The sequence below is a fragment of the Pongo pygmaeus genome, chromosome 16 (genome assembly GCF_028885625.2).
Source record: "Pongo pygmaeus isolate AG05252 chromosome 16, NHGRI_mPonPyg2-v2.0_pri, whole genome shotgun sequence".
In the NCBI taxonomy this organism is placed as follows: domain Eukaryota; kingdom Metazoa; phylum Chordata; class Mammalia; order Primates; family Hominidae; genus Pongo; species Pongo pygmaeus.
This window is the reverse complement of record NC_072389.2, coordinates 68124986-68142085: the sequence shown is the minus strand read 5'-3', so window position 1 is coordinate 68142085 and position 17100 is coordinate 68124986. Positions and strand designations below refer to the sequence as shown.

The window sequence follows — 17100 nt, the reverse complement described above, 5'->3', positions numbered from 1 at the left end:
AGCAGAATAGGGTAGTAATTCAGCCAATGTAAGAAACATTCTCAACTGTTTTCAGAATGCTTCGGTCCTGTGATAACAATCCCCTTCTCATTTCCAGCTGTGCACAATGGCCTAGTGCCAGTAGCAGGACCTCAATCAAATGCTTCAGAAGCTGCAGTGGGTATTCCCACCATGCCAGACCCATGCTGATCATCCAGAAAACGAAAGGTACCTTGGGACAACCAACCCACATCTACTGAGATACTCATCTGGCATCTCAATATAACTGGCATTGGTTAGGACATACAAGTAGGTACACTGATTTTATGTTTACCCACACACACATTCTTTGGGGATACATAACTTTTCAAGCATAAACGAGTATGAGTATAAAATGAAAAGCACCCACACTGTGTTCTGGGCCCTTAGGGGCCCCACAGCCACCCTGACTGTGTAAGTACTGTTAGTCCTAAGATTCCTCTTACATATTCCCTACATGGTACAGACACAGTGTATGGGAAAACCATTTTTACTCAAAAGAACACCTATCTCAGCCTCTAGCTCTCTCCCCATTGTTCCAGAATAATCTCTCCAATATTTTTTTTAGGTAAAAATTGCTGATCTTCAGCCTACACCCAACATCACAGGCCTCTTCCTGTTTGAAATAAAGAATCCTTTAACAAAATACATCTCATCCTACTGGAAACAGGAGAAGCAGGAATGATAATCCCACTAAATCTAGTTTCTCTTCAGTTTCTTTCCACTTGGATTGGAACTTTGGCCTTAACAGCCTCCGAGGAAAGATAAAAGGCAAGGACAGAGAAGAGAAAACTAGCCCTATAGGGAAAGAACAGACACAGACATAGACAGACAGACACACAGACACAGACATTCCCTCTCTCAAGTCCTCAGCAGCCTTCCCAGGGACCTACCTCGAGCTCCCGGAGGGCATTATCGCACTCTTTCTGGCCCGGAGCTTGTTGGGTACACAGAGTGATGAGTTGATTGATGCTCTCTGTCACAGCTCTGTGACAGAAACAGAATTTTTTTTTTTTAAAGATCAACAGTAATTTCCCCTACAATGCTTTGCAGGCTCACCAGAAATACAATTAATTCACTATTTCAGCTCGGGTCCCCAGTAGAACTCTTCTGCAGAGGCTCTACACAACCAAAAATAAACCACACCCAGGGAAGACAGAATGAGAAACCCTACCTTGCCTCTGATTATTCATTTGCTAGATCTGGAAGGGGTCCTAATACAGTTGACCTTTGAACAACATGGGTTTGCACTGTGCAAATCAGCTTATAGGTGGGTTTTTTTTTTTTTTTTTTCAGTAAAAGTCACACCAGTGTGTCTACCTCTCCTTTCTCCCCTTCCACCTATTCCACCTCTGCCACCTCTCAGACAGCAAGATGAACCCCTCCTCCTCCACTGCCTACTCAATGTGACGAGTATGAGGATGAAGACCTTTATGATGATCCACTTCCACTTAGTGAAAAGTACATTTTCTCTTATCATTTTGTTAGTAGCTCAACTTATCACAAGAATACAGTACATAATACATTAACATACAACATACAAACTATGTGTTAACTGTTCATGGTATCAGCAAGGCTTCCAGTCAACAGTAGGCTGTTGGTAAAGTTTAGGGAAGCAAAAGCTATACACAAATTTTTGACTGTGCAGGGGTCGGTGCCCCTAACCTTTGCATTGGTCAAGGGTCCACTGTAGTTCTCCTAAGAAAGCTAATACATTCATAAGAAAGAATTCGCAACAAGCAAATAGACCGTATTAGCACTATTTAAGACCCTTCATCAGCAGTCCCCATGGAACAAGATAACCCCATGGAACAAGATAAAAAATGTACAAAATATTTTGTACATTTTTTAATACATGGACATAGAGTGAACTGTGCCTATGATTTTAAAATTTCTTCCTTCCATTAAATTCTATACGATTGACTGGTTCCCAAAAGCGACCACAAAATTATTCATTAAAATAGCTATTTTCTTTGTTAACATTAACAGAAATAAACTAGGGACTCTTATATGACTTTACTTGTTTCTAAGAGGTAGCCCATTAGTAGATACAGAATTGGGGTGGAGTGTGAGAAGAAAATTAATCACTTTGTGCTTTTGATTACCTATTTAGCACAAGTCATTGACAAGGACTCTGTCCCTCCTGGGCAGCCCCTGTTTAATTTGTCTGAAGTAATGACATGGATAATTTTGAAAGTCACGGCCATTCATAGTTAACTTTTTGTATAGTATAAGATATAGCTCATAGTTGTTTAAAACATTTTTTTGCATACGTAAGCCCCATAGTTCCAGCCCCATTTGTTGAAAAGACAATCTTTTCACCATTGATATGTGTTGCACTGATCTACACGGTCAATGTTTTGTCAATACCACACTGTCTTAACGACTAGCTTTATACTAAGTCTTAAAATTGAAAACCCATGCATTTTATAAATGAAAAATCTGAGATAACTCCCAAAGGGGATGCTACAAATAAGTAGCAGAAATAAGACTTAAACTCATGCCCATCTGACTCCAAAACCAAATACATAATTCTTTTCTGCAGTGTCATAACTGGTCCACACTTCTGGCAGGGCCCAGAATTCTACTCAGTTTCTAACCACTGCAGCTTTGGCAAGTTAAACAAAAATAAAATAGGCACATATTGCTGTTAATCACCAACACTAATATAAAAGATGCCTCATTTTATTAGTTAAATTGGCTTTGCAGCTTCCCACAGAATATCAAATTAGACAGAAAATGATGTTGCCAATGTACAAAAGCAATCGGCTTAATTATTTGATGAGGAGATACTGCTTTCAATTTTAAGTTAAGCTAGGGTGATAGGAAAAATTCTAAAATAGTTTTTGTAAGATTGACTCTGGTGATTCATTTATTTGGTAACTACTATTGAATTAGGGTGTCACTGGGAAGCACTGCGCTCTCTATGGTGCAAAGCAAAACAAGAACAAGGAGACAGCCGGACAATCCCTAGTTCCAAGGATTGCGGAGGGTGTAGTCCTCAATGCGCGCTTTTAAAGTACCTCCTGGGGAGTCCAGCACCCTGTTCTACATGGTGGTGGCCTTGAGACACACTTCTGAGATAGGCTGGCATATATCAACATCATAATGGCATGATCGTTTGGTGCTATTTCCACATATCACAGAAACTTTCGAATTAGCTTAATTCTCTCTGTGTTTCCTGTTTATCTGTGTTTTTTAAAAAACTTTGTTGCTATATAAAAGTTTCTTCCATTAAAAACTAAGTGTTTATAATTGGTGAATCCAGAGGATATACAGCTGTGGGAAAGCTGCCAGTTTTCCTCAACTCTTAAACTTTTATGTAGATGTAAAATTTTTTCAAATAAAAACTTGGGACAAAAACCAACAGACTAAGGGTTTGTGGCTGGGTAATCCACAAAAGTGCCAGCACAGCATCGCATGTCTAAGTGAGATACTTAGGTAATACTGATCCAGAACTAAGAAGCATTATTTAGCTATCACGAATTCCCATAACTAATTTTACAGTCGGGATTACATAGCTAAATACATGCTAAGTGGTCCAGAGGCAAACGGTTATGTAAATTTGACAATGAAAAACAATATTTATGTTTTAGACCCCAGCAGCTATTTATAAGAGCAAAGAATACGGAGCAACTCAAATACGCAAGAATAGAGGATTAAATAAATATACAGCCCACAAGAGAATCCTGGGGACCCATTAAAAGTCAGTGTGTAGCATATATTACTAATGTCACAGATGAATATATGTGTTACATGATTAAGGAAAATAAAACTTACAAAATAGAATAGAATGGGCCTACCCCTCTAAAAATAAACATATATATGCATAGAAAATGATAGAATGACATATATTAAAAGGTGAAGGGACTTTATAATCTTATTTTGAAAGAAAAAATTTCAATAAATCTACCTCCCATTAGAAATTAATCAATTTACATTATCATAAAAAATCTGGCCAAAATTAGAAGGGTCACTGTTCTTTGTAAATCCAAATAGGTCTGAAGTACAGTTACTTTTATTTTTTTTTTACAATCTTTTTTTAGTGATCAAAGCTACGTAAGTTCATTTTTCAAAATACAAAAAAGCTAAATAACCATAATGCTACCTTACAGAGATAGTGTTTTCATCTAGGATTATCTATCTACTCTCAGTTTCTAAAAAAATTGGGATCTACAACTTCAATGGTTAAAAAGGGTTAAGGTAAAACATTATTTAGTGTTCAGAGATGCTGAACAGATTCAATTGAAGTGTGAGAGCTCTGGCTGGAAGTTTTAAGTAGATAAAGAATTGGGGTGGAGGAATGTGAGAAGAAAATCAACCACTTTGTGCTTTTGATTACCTATTTAGCACAAGTCACCCAGTCAGGAGCTTAGAAGGTAAAAAGCAGCAGCAGACATCTGTCTGCCTGCCTCCAGGGAAGAGGCGCCTGGGAAAGGAGGAAAGAGCAAATCGAAATCGACCTTTCTGTATTCCCAGGGTCCTGTTATGTCAAGGCATAGAGATTAAAAAATAATCTAGGCCGGGCGTGGTGGCTCACGCTTAGAATCCCAGCACTTTGGGAGGCTGAGGTGGGTGGATCACTAGGTCAGGAGTTTTGAGACCAGCCTGGCCAACATGGTGAAACCCCGTCTCTACTAAAAATACCAAAATTAGCTGGGCATGGTGGCATGTGCCTGTAATCTCAGCTACTCGGGAGGCTGAGCCAGGAGAATCACTTGAACCCGGGAGGCAGAGGCTGCAGTGAGCCGAGATCGCGCCTCTGCACTCCAGCCTGGGCGACGGAGTGAAATTCCATCTCAAAATAAAAATAAATAAAAACATAATAATAATCATCTAGCTGGGCATGGTGGTTTGTGCCTATAATCCCAGCTACTCCAGAGGTTGTGGCCAGGAGTTCGAGACTAGGCTGAGCAACACAGCAAGACTCCCTCTCTTTAAAAAAAAAAAAAATAAATTAAAAATAACAAAAATAATCGTTTATGTCTCTCTAGGATGGCAAGGTGTTTGCAATCTAATCGAAAAGGCAAGACAATGAGAAGACAAGGTACAAAGAAGTTGGATGAAAGAAAGCAGTACCAGGGCGGGACACCCGGCAGGACATGACGGATCACTGAGCAAGGGACCAGATGTATGTAGGGACTCGCAGGGAGCCGGAAGAAAATGAAAGCCTCAGCCGCAGGGCACACAGTCTGCCTGAAAGGGAGGGCTCGATGTAGACTGAAGCAATTGGAAAAGTCAGGGCTGAGTGAGATCCTGATTTGGATAGAGGGAAGGAAACATTCTAGGTAGGACCCACAGAGAGCAAAGGTCTCTTGTACACCTTTCTGTTTACGGAGCAAACGCACTCTTCTCGTTTGTGCTGCTTGCTAGACCATCCATCTTCACAGTCTTTGGGGACACGAGGAGCCCCGTCCAGCAAGAACCTCAGACCAAAGGGGAGCCAGGGGGGCAGGTGCTACCTGTGAGTTCCTAGGAAGCACCCTCTGTGGACTGGAAAGCAGCTGAAACCTGGCCCGGGGGTCTGATGCTGACCGCTGTGGGCTTAAAGCCCTCTCAGTTCTGGAGTCCTTCTGGCCAGGATGACTGTGGTGGTGAGCAGTGATTCAGGGAAGGTGTTCAGAGGTAGGATACCCCCTTCCTTTTGGCAACTACAAGCTAGCTTTCTATTTCCTTGACTAAGTTTAAGGAGCACCTGACCAGCCCCCGGTTGGGGAAAAAGGCTGATGAATGGGTGACAAAGTGTCTCCAGCTCCACCCAACTTGTCAGAAAAGAGCCAGAACCCAAACGCTTACACGGGAAGAAAATGAACAAGCCAGGCACTAAATAGCAAATGACTTCCTCTCTCCTAGGCATCCAAAACCAAGGGGCTAGGCATCCAAAACCAAGGAGCCCAAAACGTACCCAGGCTCGGAGGCAGAATTAAGAACAGAGGAAAAAGACATCCTCTACTTTTTTCTCCAGAGGCAAACCTTTTCTTCCCAGGGCAAGAAGGACCACAGAGACCACAAATAATAAGGGGTTCGAGACTGTTAACACAGGAGTGGGACAGGGCTGAGTTGGTCGAGGCCTGGGTCCCCGCAGTGGCATTTCTGGGGACTCTGAGGATACACACAGGAAGGACAGGCAGGACCTGACAGTCTCAAGAACAAGGAGGACAGAGGACTGAAGACTGAGACTATGATGATCAGATCCCTTCTGCCCAGCTTCCTGTGCACTTTTATGCAGGACTGTTCTAGGCCCAGATGAAATGAGGGGAGCATGTGGTGAGTCCTGCCTAACTCCACCAGGGCCACATAATGAAGGTTATAAATACACAAGATATAAAGACACACATAATAAGACAGGCCCTGTCTTATTCACAGTGTGCACTCAGCACTAGGCCTCACCCACATCAGGCCTGTGATGAAAATCTATGTAATGAAGACATGAATGAATAAGACAATGAATGAATGAACCCCAGCCTGGCAGAGCTTTGTGTCCCAAGAGGAGCCTGCCTGACCCTCTTGACCTGGCTGGAGTCTCTGCTGAGAAACAGCCCCAGGGAGCAGAAGCTTGCCAAAATGTGCCAAGAAACCAAGGAGAATGTGCCAGCGTTTTCTTGCAACAGTTCCATCCCGAGACAATCATTTTCACGTGATGATTTTTAAGTGCTTACTTGGCTATGAAATCACCAGGCTGGGAATTCTCTGTCAACTGCTAAAAGCCGGCACAGAAAGGCAAAGAAAGCTTTTTTTTTTCCCTTTTCCCCATGTCCTTTCTTCGAAGCCACCACCAGGGGGCCTGCACCTATTAACAGAGCCATACACCAGCAATATTCTTTCCGGCTCTGTTTCCTTCTATATCTGGCTTTCAAAAGGGCAATTTATACATTCCCCCTCCTTCCCACAATTTGGGAGAGTGAAACCATTCCAAGTTGGAAACTGTAATTTTGAAATGATGCAAAAAATTGAAGATAATGAAAAACATCTGAGTTCAGATACCTGGAAATGTCAGTTGCCTTATCCAAAGGCTCTTTGTAGGAAAAAAAGCAACGATCAAGAGGGGGTTTTCTATCAGAAACAGCTGCTCAACAGAACAGACATCACCCCCAACCCCACCTCCCATCTCTCTCACCATCAAGGGAGGTCACTTATTTACTAGAATAGTCACGAACAAAGCATGAGATGGGAAGATAATTTTCCAGTCCCCTAGTGGCTCTAGCTATTGTTTGCAGTTAAAATGTACCTTCCAGGAATAAATGAAGAAACTCAAGGGTTTGCAAGCAAACTGCTCTGACAGTGTCTAACCCTTCACACACACACACACACACCCCCCACTACAAGCCAAGAAGGGAGGAAGGGCATGTTTGGACCATGAGCACCATGAGATCTTACGTGCTGAGAGCTAAGGAGAGCTTTAAGGATGATGTAGTTCACACCCCCACTTTGCAGATGGGAAAGTTTAGACAGGCTGAGCAACCTGACCAATGAGACTGAGTTAGTCAAGTATTAAAGCTTGGAATATAATTCAGGTCTCTTGATGCTGACAATTTAAAAAACAGCCATTGATCTCCCAGGGGAGATATAAAGACACACACACACACACACACACACACACACACACACACACGCAAATTTTAAAAAACCAAGTTTAAAAAAAGAAAGCAGAATCAAAGCTATGCTTTTCAAAAATCACGGATCTGCACATTATGAAAAGGCTTCCAGTTACTCTCTATCCCCTAATAGTCCTGCTTTTAATCTCTCTCCACTGTCAGCTTTCTTATATATAATATGATGTTAAATAATGCAAAGAAAACATGCCTGCACCACCACAGAATCATGACCACCCTACTCTCTGGGTTCAGGAAAATGAAAGAGGGACTGCTGATATGAGAACCCCTGGGCTGTCACTGCAGTGCTCCACATACCACATTCAACCACTAGTTACTGAACTAACTTGTGGCCCTGGAGCAGAAACTATACCGTTTTGCCCACTTCCCTGGGTGAAACCAACAGGAAAGAAGGACACCAAAATCATCCAAAATTCACACTCATGTTTTAATATATTTCCAAAAACAATTTATTCCCACTGCCTCCCTACTCATCTTAAAGTGGAGCCTTCCCCATGTGACAGATACAACATGTTACATTCAATCTAACACTGATGCCAGGCACAGGGTTAAGTGCTCAATAAAAGTCTGTTGAATGACTTGATTGAGCACTGCTTTTCATCTTTACGCTTTTCAGTATTTTCTGAGTTTTCAAGAAGCATATATTATTTTATAATCTGAAAGATATAACACTACTTAAAAAAATCTGTTTAACTCATTGCATTTACAAGTCAAAATGCACCTTACGTCTAAGCAAGTCTCTATTGAAAAGGCTGTATGAGAAGACAGAAGATATTTTTAGTGGGGAAAGACCATGGAAATGAGCCAGTTTTATAAAATACCAGAGTGTCCATCACTCTCAGCTCCACCTCCCATGACCTAAGGACAGCACCAATTCTTTTGCTCAGCAAAAGTGGGAGGATGTCAGGCACATCTTCAGACTGCAGTGACACTGTCTAACCACACACGAAAGCACATTTTGTCCCACTCCTACCTTGCAGCAGCAGCCAGGAGATTTTTCGCATTGGGAGCTCCTGGATCTACAGAGAGAGACTTGGCAGCTAACAGCAGCTTGCTGGATGCCATCGAGATATTCTTGAGGTTCCCTATCACTTGGATCTGGTCTTCTTTTGTCTGGAAGGTCAAAACGAGCCAGAGCAATCAGGGCCTGTCCACTTCTTGAAGAAGGCATTCAGAGAGCTAGGAGCAGCATCCTGACATGCAGGCAGGTTATCCGTACAGATCCCATTAAACCCAGTTAGCCCGCAGATGCCTAACTTGTTGAGACACTGACCAGTGTCTACCCTTCTCCAAACAGATGCTCAGATCAAGATACATGCCATGGGGAAAGAAATCCATCCCCAAGTGGGTCAGCCAAGAGCTGTGCTTTCTCACAACTAGAGGCATTAAGCGGGGAGCAGGGTGGGAGGAGAGCGAGCGAGCTGTGAGCCAATGCACAGACCAGGCAGCGATTCCAGCATCTTGCTCAACAATGCTGGAGTTGTCAAGGAGCTGTACATCTCGGCCTGGCACAAACGACCAGCACTGTCTCGATATTCAGAGCTGACTGCATCCCTGAAGTTCCTGACTCGGGAAAGGACACATTTCTCACCCAGTTGCCATCTGAGAAACAATTCTTTGTAGATACTAGAAGAAGATACACCCTGGTTATCTCTTTTAGGGAGGTCAAAGGAGCGCAGAAAAAAAAAAAAAACAGCTCTGCAAGCTGACACTAGATCAGTCAAGCTCCCTTGTTCTAAACAAGGGGTTTATCTGTTCATCTGAAGGAGGTAATTTTTAATCACTTGACACTTAGTATTAGACACAGACAATCTGAATGGTCCATTAAACCTCAAATACATATATATTTTTATTGTATTATCCCACATTTGAAGAGCTGTTCTAATCTTTGTTAAACGTTCTCCCTCCTCCTACCCTCCCTCCAAATAGTAAGACTATGAATTCTGCTGGAGGATCGTGGGAGAAGTTATCCTTCATTACTAACAGCACCTCATGCATAAGCTGATAGCATCTTTGGAAATGCCATTCCCATGAGGGCAAGAGCTTCCTAAGCAGCAAAAAGAATGCAACCATGGCCTGCCTGTTTCCAGGTTCCTTTTCCTATTTGTTCAGTCAGTCTCAAGGATGGATTGTCCATGCGAGAGGAGAGCCTAGGGTCAACTCCAGACAACCACCTCCACACCCACCTGAGCTTGGCCAGCCATCTCAATGCCAGCATCGAGGAATTCATCAAAATCATCACTGAACTTTCCAGAGGCTGCAGCCAACTCTCCACTCTGGCCCCGGGTGGCATGGACCACTTCCCCAGCAGACTGGTTCAGATCAGCTGCTGCCTGGTTCAGTTCACTCTGGGCTTCCTGGAAAGGCTTCGTGCTTGGAGGTAGCTGTGGGGAACAGAAGGCACACCCCATGAGACATTTTGCGTTGCAGGGGAGGGATAAAAGGAAGGTATTGTGGAGGGGAGACAGACTCTTCAGAGATGCATTTGAGTCATCACGATTAAAAGGCTCTGACTCATCTGAGCCCATTTTATTAATAGGTTTGACCCTCAACATATACATCCGTTCATTCATTTAAATTTATCAAACACCTACTCAGTGCTAGACACTGTGGATCTAAAAATGTAAGCTATCTACAGGGGCTCAAGGTTTCCTAAGTGGCAGAGACAGGATCCACACCAAGGCAATCTGACTCCAGGGTCCATTCTCTAAAACTCTACCCTATTTTGTCTCTCTTAAGATGAAAGCTTAGTTTTAGCTTTGTAAACTAAAAGGCAGATGCTGTTAAACTTCAAATCATGTTCTTCCAAACGAATAGCCACCAATTATATTAGTGGCCTTTGCTAATAACTTTTAAATGTCATCTAGCAGAATGATAACCATTTGTGAAAAGTTCTAGGGAGTTAAACTAGACTCTATTCACCACCCACATACATTGCCTCTACACCTGTGCAGAGAAGAAACAAAGATGCACGAGCACAAACCCTCCTTCAGCAGACTCACAAAGCAGGGAAGGGAACAGGCCCCAAGGTGAAATTCCTCAGACTACTCGCTCTCTCACTGAGTCTTGGACACATGTACCCTTCCAACACCTGATTGTCACTATCTGAGATGTCCTGATGAGAAGCCAGGTGATCACATACCCCTTCGCCTGTCTCATTGGGACGATCCGAGAGGAAATGGCAACATGGGCTCAAAGAAACAGTAAACTTTAAAAGCTCCACCTGGGAACTTTGTTGATCAGACAGCAAAACATGGAAAACAAAGACTGGCGGGAAAAACAGGACTCCTAAAGGAAGGGTTAGCTGCTCAGAGATCTCATGGAGAGAAGAAGACTTCACTCACACCTAACGCGAGCCTAGTCCCCCAGTGTCCTTTCTCGATCTAAGAACCTCTCACCGAATCCACAAGCAACTTCTTGCTGGACTCCCCGATGCTCTTCAAGGCCACGTCCACATCCTTCTGCCCAGGGAGGCAATTTACGCAGTTATTCAAGGAGTGTGAGACGGCTTTAGCCACCTGAATTCGTGGAGGGAGAGAAGCACCTTTAAGTACAAACATTTCTGCACACTTGTTGGGAATGGGCAGTGAAACATGCAGAGCTGAAACAGATACGGAAATGACCCACCAGCATCCACCTGCCACTGTTACCTGTCTCACATCACCTCATCCAGGCCCCTTGTCCCAGAGAAGATGTTTTCTACCCTCTTATTGGGATTAACATTCTGTCTCAGCAAAGGGTCCGACACAGTGACACAGCACATCCCACCTGCTCCCCAAAGCCAGGCTAAGCCACAGTTTTGTGATTCAAATATAGAACTCTCCAGCATGAGGTCAGGTTCTAAAGCAAAGATTTCTTATACCAAGAGAAATGAAAATATCTCCCTTCTTGGGAGCCCTGCTGAGGTCGCTAAGGTGGAAGAAGACTTTGAGTTTTTTGGATCACAACTAGAAGGCCTGTGGTTAATTTCTGCTCAGTGACTCATGGGGCCATCCTCCCAAACCTCACTCTGCCCAAGGGCAAGTGGGGTGCTCTGAGCACAACCTGGAGTTGCCCCCACGCTGCCTAGAAATGTTTGGTGGCTCCCTGTTTGCATTCTTTGGTATCCTCAATTAAAAGGAAGGTCTTTGGAGGTGGGGAGTGTCATTACCTCTAATCTAAGCCATCTCCTTCCCAGCCCCATGTCTAGGACTCTGCCTGGATGCTCCTTAGCCAACTGCTTCCATCAGGCAGTCGAAGAATCATTCAAAGAAGTAATAGAGCACCAGGGTTGAAAACTTCTGAGTGGCCAGCCCTAGCGGATCTACCTCATTCCCTGGCGAACAGCAATATAGCTCAGCACACATAGGCCCAAAATAACCATGTTATGTCCTGGCTCCGAAACTTCCAAGGACAGAATTCAAAGGCCCCCATGCCCTCTGCTGACTGTGAATTAAGCAGATCACACATTAATGTGGAGAATACTAGGCAAGACTTACAAAAGTGAGTATCATGTATGGCCAGCACTGTTATGACCTTTGGAAGTTTCTGAAAACATCTGCTGTGTCAGTGTTCATACCAGGGAAAAGTGCCCAAGAGACAGCCCACCCACATGTCCATGTTAATGACGACCATGACAACCACAATTCCTCATTCCTAGCCTCACCTGAGCCAGTCTTTGTTGACTCTCTGCATCTCCAGGTGCAATCAGGGCCTGCTTGGCCTCTTGAATGAGCATGGTGGAGCCCTCCATCACATCTCGAGCAGAATCTAACATGGCATGGGTGGCCGCGGGGTCGGTTGTCGATGCAGCCACTCCACGGGCGGCCTGGGCCAGTGTTTTCAGAGCTTGGGCCGTCTCTCTAGCAGCCACCCCTGGGGATAAAAGTCCATCAGATTTCCAGTCAGACTCCATCTAAATGGCACATTTTACTTAGGAATAAGCTTGTGGACCAGGGCCTGGCACAGAAGGGGAGCTGCAGATTAGTCTTCATAAAATTTGAATTGCTGTGTTTCTCAGAGAAGTAGCTGGCTTCAGAAACATATCCCCCTGGCTCTGGGCCAAACCAAGAGACACATTAATAACAAATGCAATACTAAAGACTTCTTCCCCTGACTTCCCTTGCTCCCACTGCCCCACTGTCCCTAAACCTAGAACACCAAGTGCATGGCAGTGAGTACACAGATGGAATTACCTGGGTTATGTTCATGCACTTGTTTGCGGGAGGCCGTTTAAAAGCACCTTTCTTCTCAATTGTCTTTCTAGGGAATAACTTACAGTACACTACAGTGAACAAGTCTACATGTGCAGCTCCGTGAATCGGTACATATGGATACAGCCACATATCCACCATCAGTTGTGCCAGTCAATACTCCCTTCACACCAGAAGTAATCACCATTCTAACGTCTATTACCTTAGACTACTTTTACCTGTTCTTTTTTTTTTTTTGAGACGGAGTCTCGCTCTGTCACCCAGGCTGGAATGCAGTGCCTCGATCTTGGTTCACTGCAAGCTCCGCCTCCCAGGTTCACGCCATTCTCCTACCTCAGTCTCCCAAGTAGCTGGGACTACAGGTGCCCGCCACCATGCCCGGCTAATTTTTTTGTATTTTCCTTTTTTAGTAGAGATGGGGTTTCACTGTGTTAGCCAGGACGGTCTCGATCTCCTGACCTCATGATCCGCCCGCCTCAGCCTCCCAAAGTGCTGGGATTACAGGCGTCAGCCACTGCGCCCGGCCCTTTTACCTGTTCTTAAACTTCATGTTAAACTTCATGTTAACAGAACCACATATATGTATTCTTTTGTGTCTGCTTTCTTTCTCTGACCATAATGCTGTGAGATTCAGCTAAGTTGTGATGTGTGGCAGTTCATCATTTTTTCTTGCTATATAGTATTCCACTATACAAATATGCCAATATTTGTTTATCCATTCTCTTGTTGATGGACATTTGGGTTGTTTCCTGTTTGGGGCTGTTATGAATGAATCTAACAAGGAAGTTCTTACACGTATATTCAAGTGGCCATATGGGATCACTTCTCTTAGATATAAACCTAGGAGCTGAACCGCTAGGTCACAGAGTAAGTATATATTTAGCTTTAGAAGATACTAAAAAACAGTGTTCCAAAATGACTTTACCGTTACACATTCCACTGGCAATCTGTAAGAACTGCAGTTGCTCTACATCCTAGCCAACACCAGGTAGCATCGGATTTTAATTTAATCATTCTGATGCATGTGTAGCTGCATCTCAATGAGGTTTTAACTTTTATGTCCTTAATGAGTAATGATGTTGAGCACCTTTGCATGCATTTAATGGCCATTTAGATATCCTCTTTTGTGAAGTGCCTGCTTCTCTTTAAATATGCATCTAAACAGATGATGGGATTTGGTGATAAACGATGAATATAAACTCATCCTTTAAAGCTGTAGCACCACCTCATGCGGAATAAACGTGAGTCTCACTACCTGGTACACAGTCCTTGGGACATCCAAGAAGAGGATGAAGACTGGAGATGCCAGGGCACATATAACTCCTGAGAATCGCTGAACAGCTTACCCTAGAGCTCATCTCATGAAATTTCACAGATAAGCCTGGTGCTGAGACATATCTTGCCCACAAACACTTCCAGAGGTGGCAAGACAGCTAGATCTGAGCTTTCCTCACTTTGAGGTCAAATATTCTTTATAGTGCTCTTTGCAGTAGAGAACCATGAGCCTTTTTTGTTAGAACATATAAGATCTACATGAAAAATACGCAAATCAATGTCTCTCTCGCACTGAACTTTTGAAATGACTATTTTCTACAGGACTGAGCTGGAAGGTCTCTCGGCACCAGTGAGTGTGGTTTTTACTAGCCACTGCTTCAGCTGAGTCAGCATCTACACAGCAGGTGGTCTTTTCCTCACTGAGGGCGAGGCTCTGCGATATAATAGAGTGTGAAAGGCCTCAGATCCATAAAACCAGATGGGTTTGCAGTGCTGCAGACTTGCTAATATGTAAATATTTAGTAAATCACACATCTGGGATATAAAACTACGATCTAATCAAGGTAAATTACAAAGCTGCCAATCTATCATTTATCCCATGGCACTTCTGAGTACAGCTGGCAGAATAAAAGAATTTTAAACTAAGTGCTTTTTATGGCAGAGGAGAAGCCCCGAAGGGAAAGCACAAAGGTAAACAAAGCTAAGGTGAAGGAGAGAAACAATCTGAGGAGAACGGTCATTCCATTTTACGCTTAAGCTTTTGGCACAGGGTTGAAGGATGCTGTTGCTCAGAAAAGCGCCAGATGTAGTTAAGACCTCATCTGGCTCTGGCTCTGCTGCTGATTAGTTGTGTGGTCTAGACTGCTGCCTTTTCACTCTGGGCCTCCGTTTCTCATGGGTTTTAGGAGAGGCTGAGTTCCTAGCTCTGACCATTGCAGATTCTAGGCTGTGATTTCTAGACCTCTCCTCTTATCCTCCCATTTGTCATATGGACTCTTGAATCCACTTCTATTTGAGTCATATATAAGTTTGGAGGAGTAAATCATTTATCATATGCAATTAGAAAAGACACGTTTATGCAAAACCCATTTAATGAAAAACCTTTCATAGACTCATACAATTTAAAAAAACGCAGAAATCAGAAGAGCTAAATTCCAAAAACTTAACCTGGTCCATCCCATGTGTTTTCTGCTAAGGACTCACTGTGAAATCTCAAAGCACATCAAGGATCTTCTTGAGAGAGATCAGGTTTCTGGAAAGAGGAAGCCATACCATCAAAAGGATGAAACAAGGCCACCAGAGGTCAGAAAGCCCTGTGAACACCCATGGCTGTGCATGGCTGAACGCACAGCAACATTCTCAATGGTCATCACTACAGGGTCACATCTCCAAGCAGACAACACCCTCTGAATGGAACTGTTCCTGTAGTCAAAGTGTGCACCACAATACCAGAACCACCAATGTGAAGTACTAAAGCAGATTTCTGTTTCAATAACCACGGTCCTTTGAAAACACAGATTACTTTCACAGTATTCTTGCCATCTGGATCTTAAATGATACTCAGTAACAGAGTCTTATGCAGGCATATCAAGTGATATCAAATATAGTAGCATTCTACATAATGGTTGCTATTCTTTACCAGAATTCATGTGGATTGTGTATCCAGACAGTATTGGGCCACATAGCAACCTCAGAAGATAAAGACCAGGTATGACACAAATCTTTTATCTGTTCCAAAGTATTTACAAAGGGTTCTGTATAATTGTAATCAGCTATACAGAAATATATTTTGAACACTGCATTGGCCAAACAGAAACACACTTGCATTAGAATATAGCCCAGTGGCAGCTCACGTGCAACTTCTGAAAATCCCACACACCTCATGGGTCTCAAGGAAACTGAGACCCATGGAGAAGTTTTCCACACATGCTCTCTCTTTCCTTGCTTCCCATCCATTCTCCAACTTTCCTGAAACTGCCTTCAACAAGGAGAATAGTGACCTCCTTATTCCTAAAGCTAATGGATGCTTAAGTCTCCCATTTGACATGACTTTCTGGGCAGCAACTCTGTCTATGGCTCTAGAGACATCCCTCTCTCCTGGTTTCCCTGCCCTCTCCACAGCTCCACGTTCTTCTTTCTTTCAAAGATTTCCATTGCCAGTTTCCTCCTTAACCAGCCAGGTTCTTCAGGATTACAACTGATAAGCTGTCTCTCACTCTACCACTCCCTGTTGGCAAAATTATCTACTTCCAATCATTATCATTTTACCAATAATTTTCAAATCTGTACCATCCAGCCCAGCCTTCTCTACTGAGTTCCAGAGCCAAAGATTTAGCTGCCTAATGATGCTCTCACTGCATATTTTCCAAGCACTTCAAATGGAATATATTTAGTGCCAAACCCAGCATTCCTGAACTTCACCTCCGCTGCTCCTACCAAAGGTCCTGTGTTCCCATCAGTGATTCATACAACTCTTCACTCAGCTATAAGGCCAAACACTTGGAACCGTTCATGTTACCATCTCCACCAACTTCTAACCAGTCACCAAGAACGATTGGGTTTTTGCTTCTTCAATCCATCACTTCGTCTCCACTGTAGGACACTACCATCTCTTACCTGGATTAATGCAACAGCCTGCTTGCCTACCACTTTGTTTCCATCCAATCTATTCTACACACAGGAGGAAGGGCGACCTATACAAAAAGCAATCTGAACTGTGTCCACAGCTGAAAAACATGTTCACATATTCTTCATTAAAGTATAACTCATTTATTTTAGCTTACGAGGCCCTTTAGGATCTGACCCTGGCCTAACTTTTCAGCCTTATCCTCTTATTTCTCACTTCCTCTTTGCCTATTACTTTCAACGTCTTCAGTTCCTTCCATCAGCCTTCTCTCATCTTTAAGGCATCATACATGCAGTGCTCACTTATGCAACTGCCTTCCAGTGCCTGCCAAAATTAAATGGGGTTACTTCTAGGCTGTTTTTCAGACACCAACTAG

At 43.3% G+C, this 17100-nt stretch overlaps 1 protein-coding gene across 7 annotated transcripts in view; it reads right to left on the bottom strand.

Annotated features, from left to right (window-relative positions):
• The window catches only part of TLN2 (talin 2), a 449658-nt gene that overhangs the window by 92354 nt on the left and 340204 nt on the right, over positions 1-17100 (bottom strand). For all 7 annotated transcript variants that reach the window (XM_054451016.2, XM_054451019.2, XM_063652682.1 and 4 more), the window contains 5 exons: positions 12277-12485; positions 11030-11149; positions 9818-10015; positions 8605-8744; positions 912-1005 (listed from right to left, as the gene is read on the bottom strand). In XM_054451016.2, coding sequence (XP_054306991.1) covers positions 912-1005; positions 8605-8744; positions 9818-10015; positions 11030-11149; positions 12277-12485 — 761 coding nt within the window. The remainder of the gene's footprint in view (positions 1-911; positions 1006-8604; positions 8745-9817; positions 10016-11029; positions 11150-12276; positions 12486-17100) is intronic.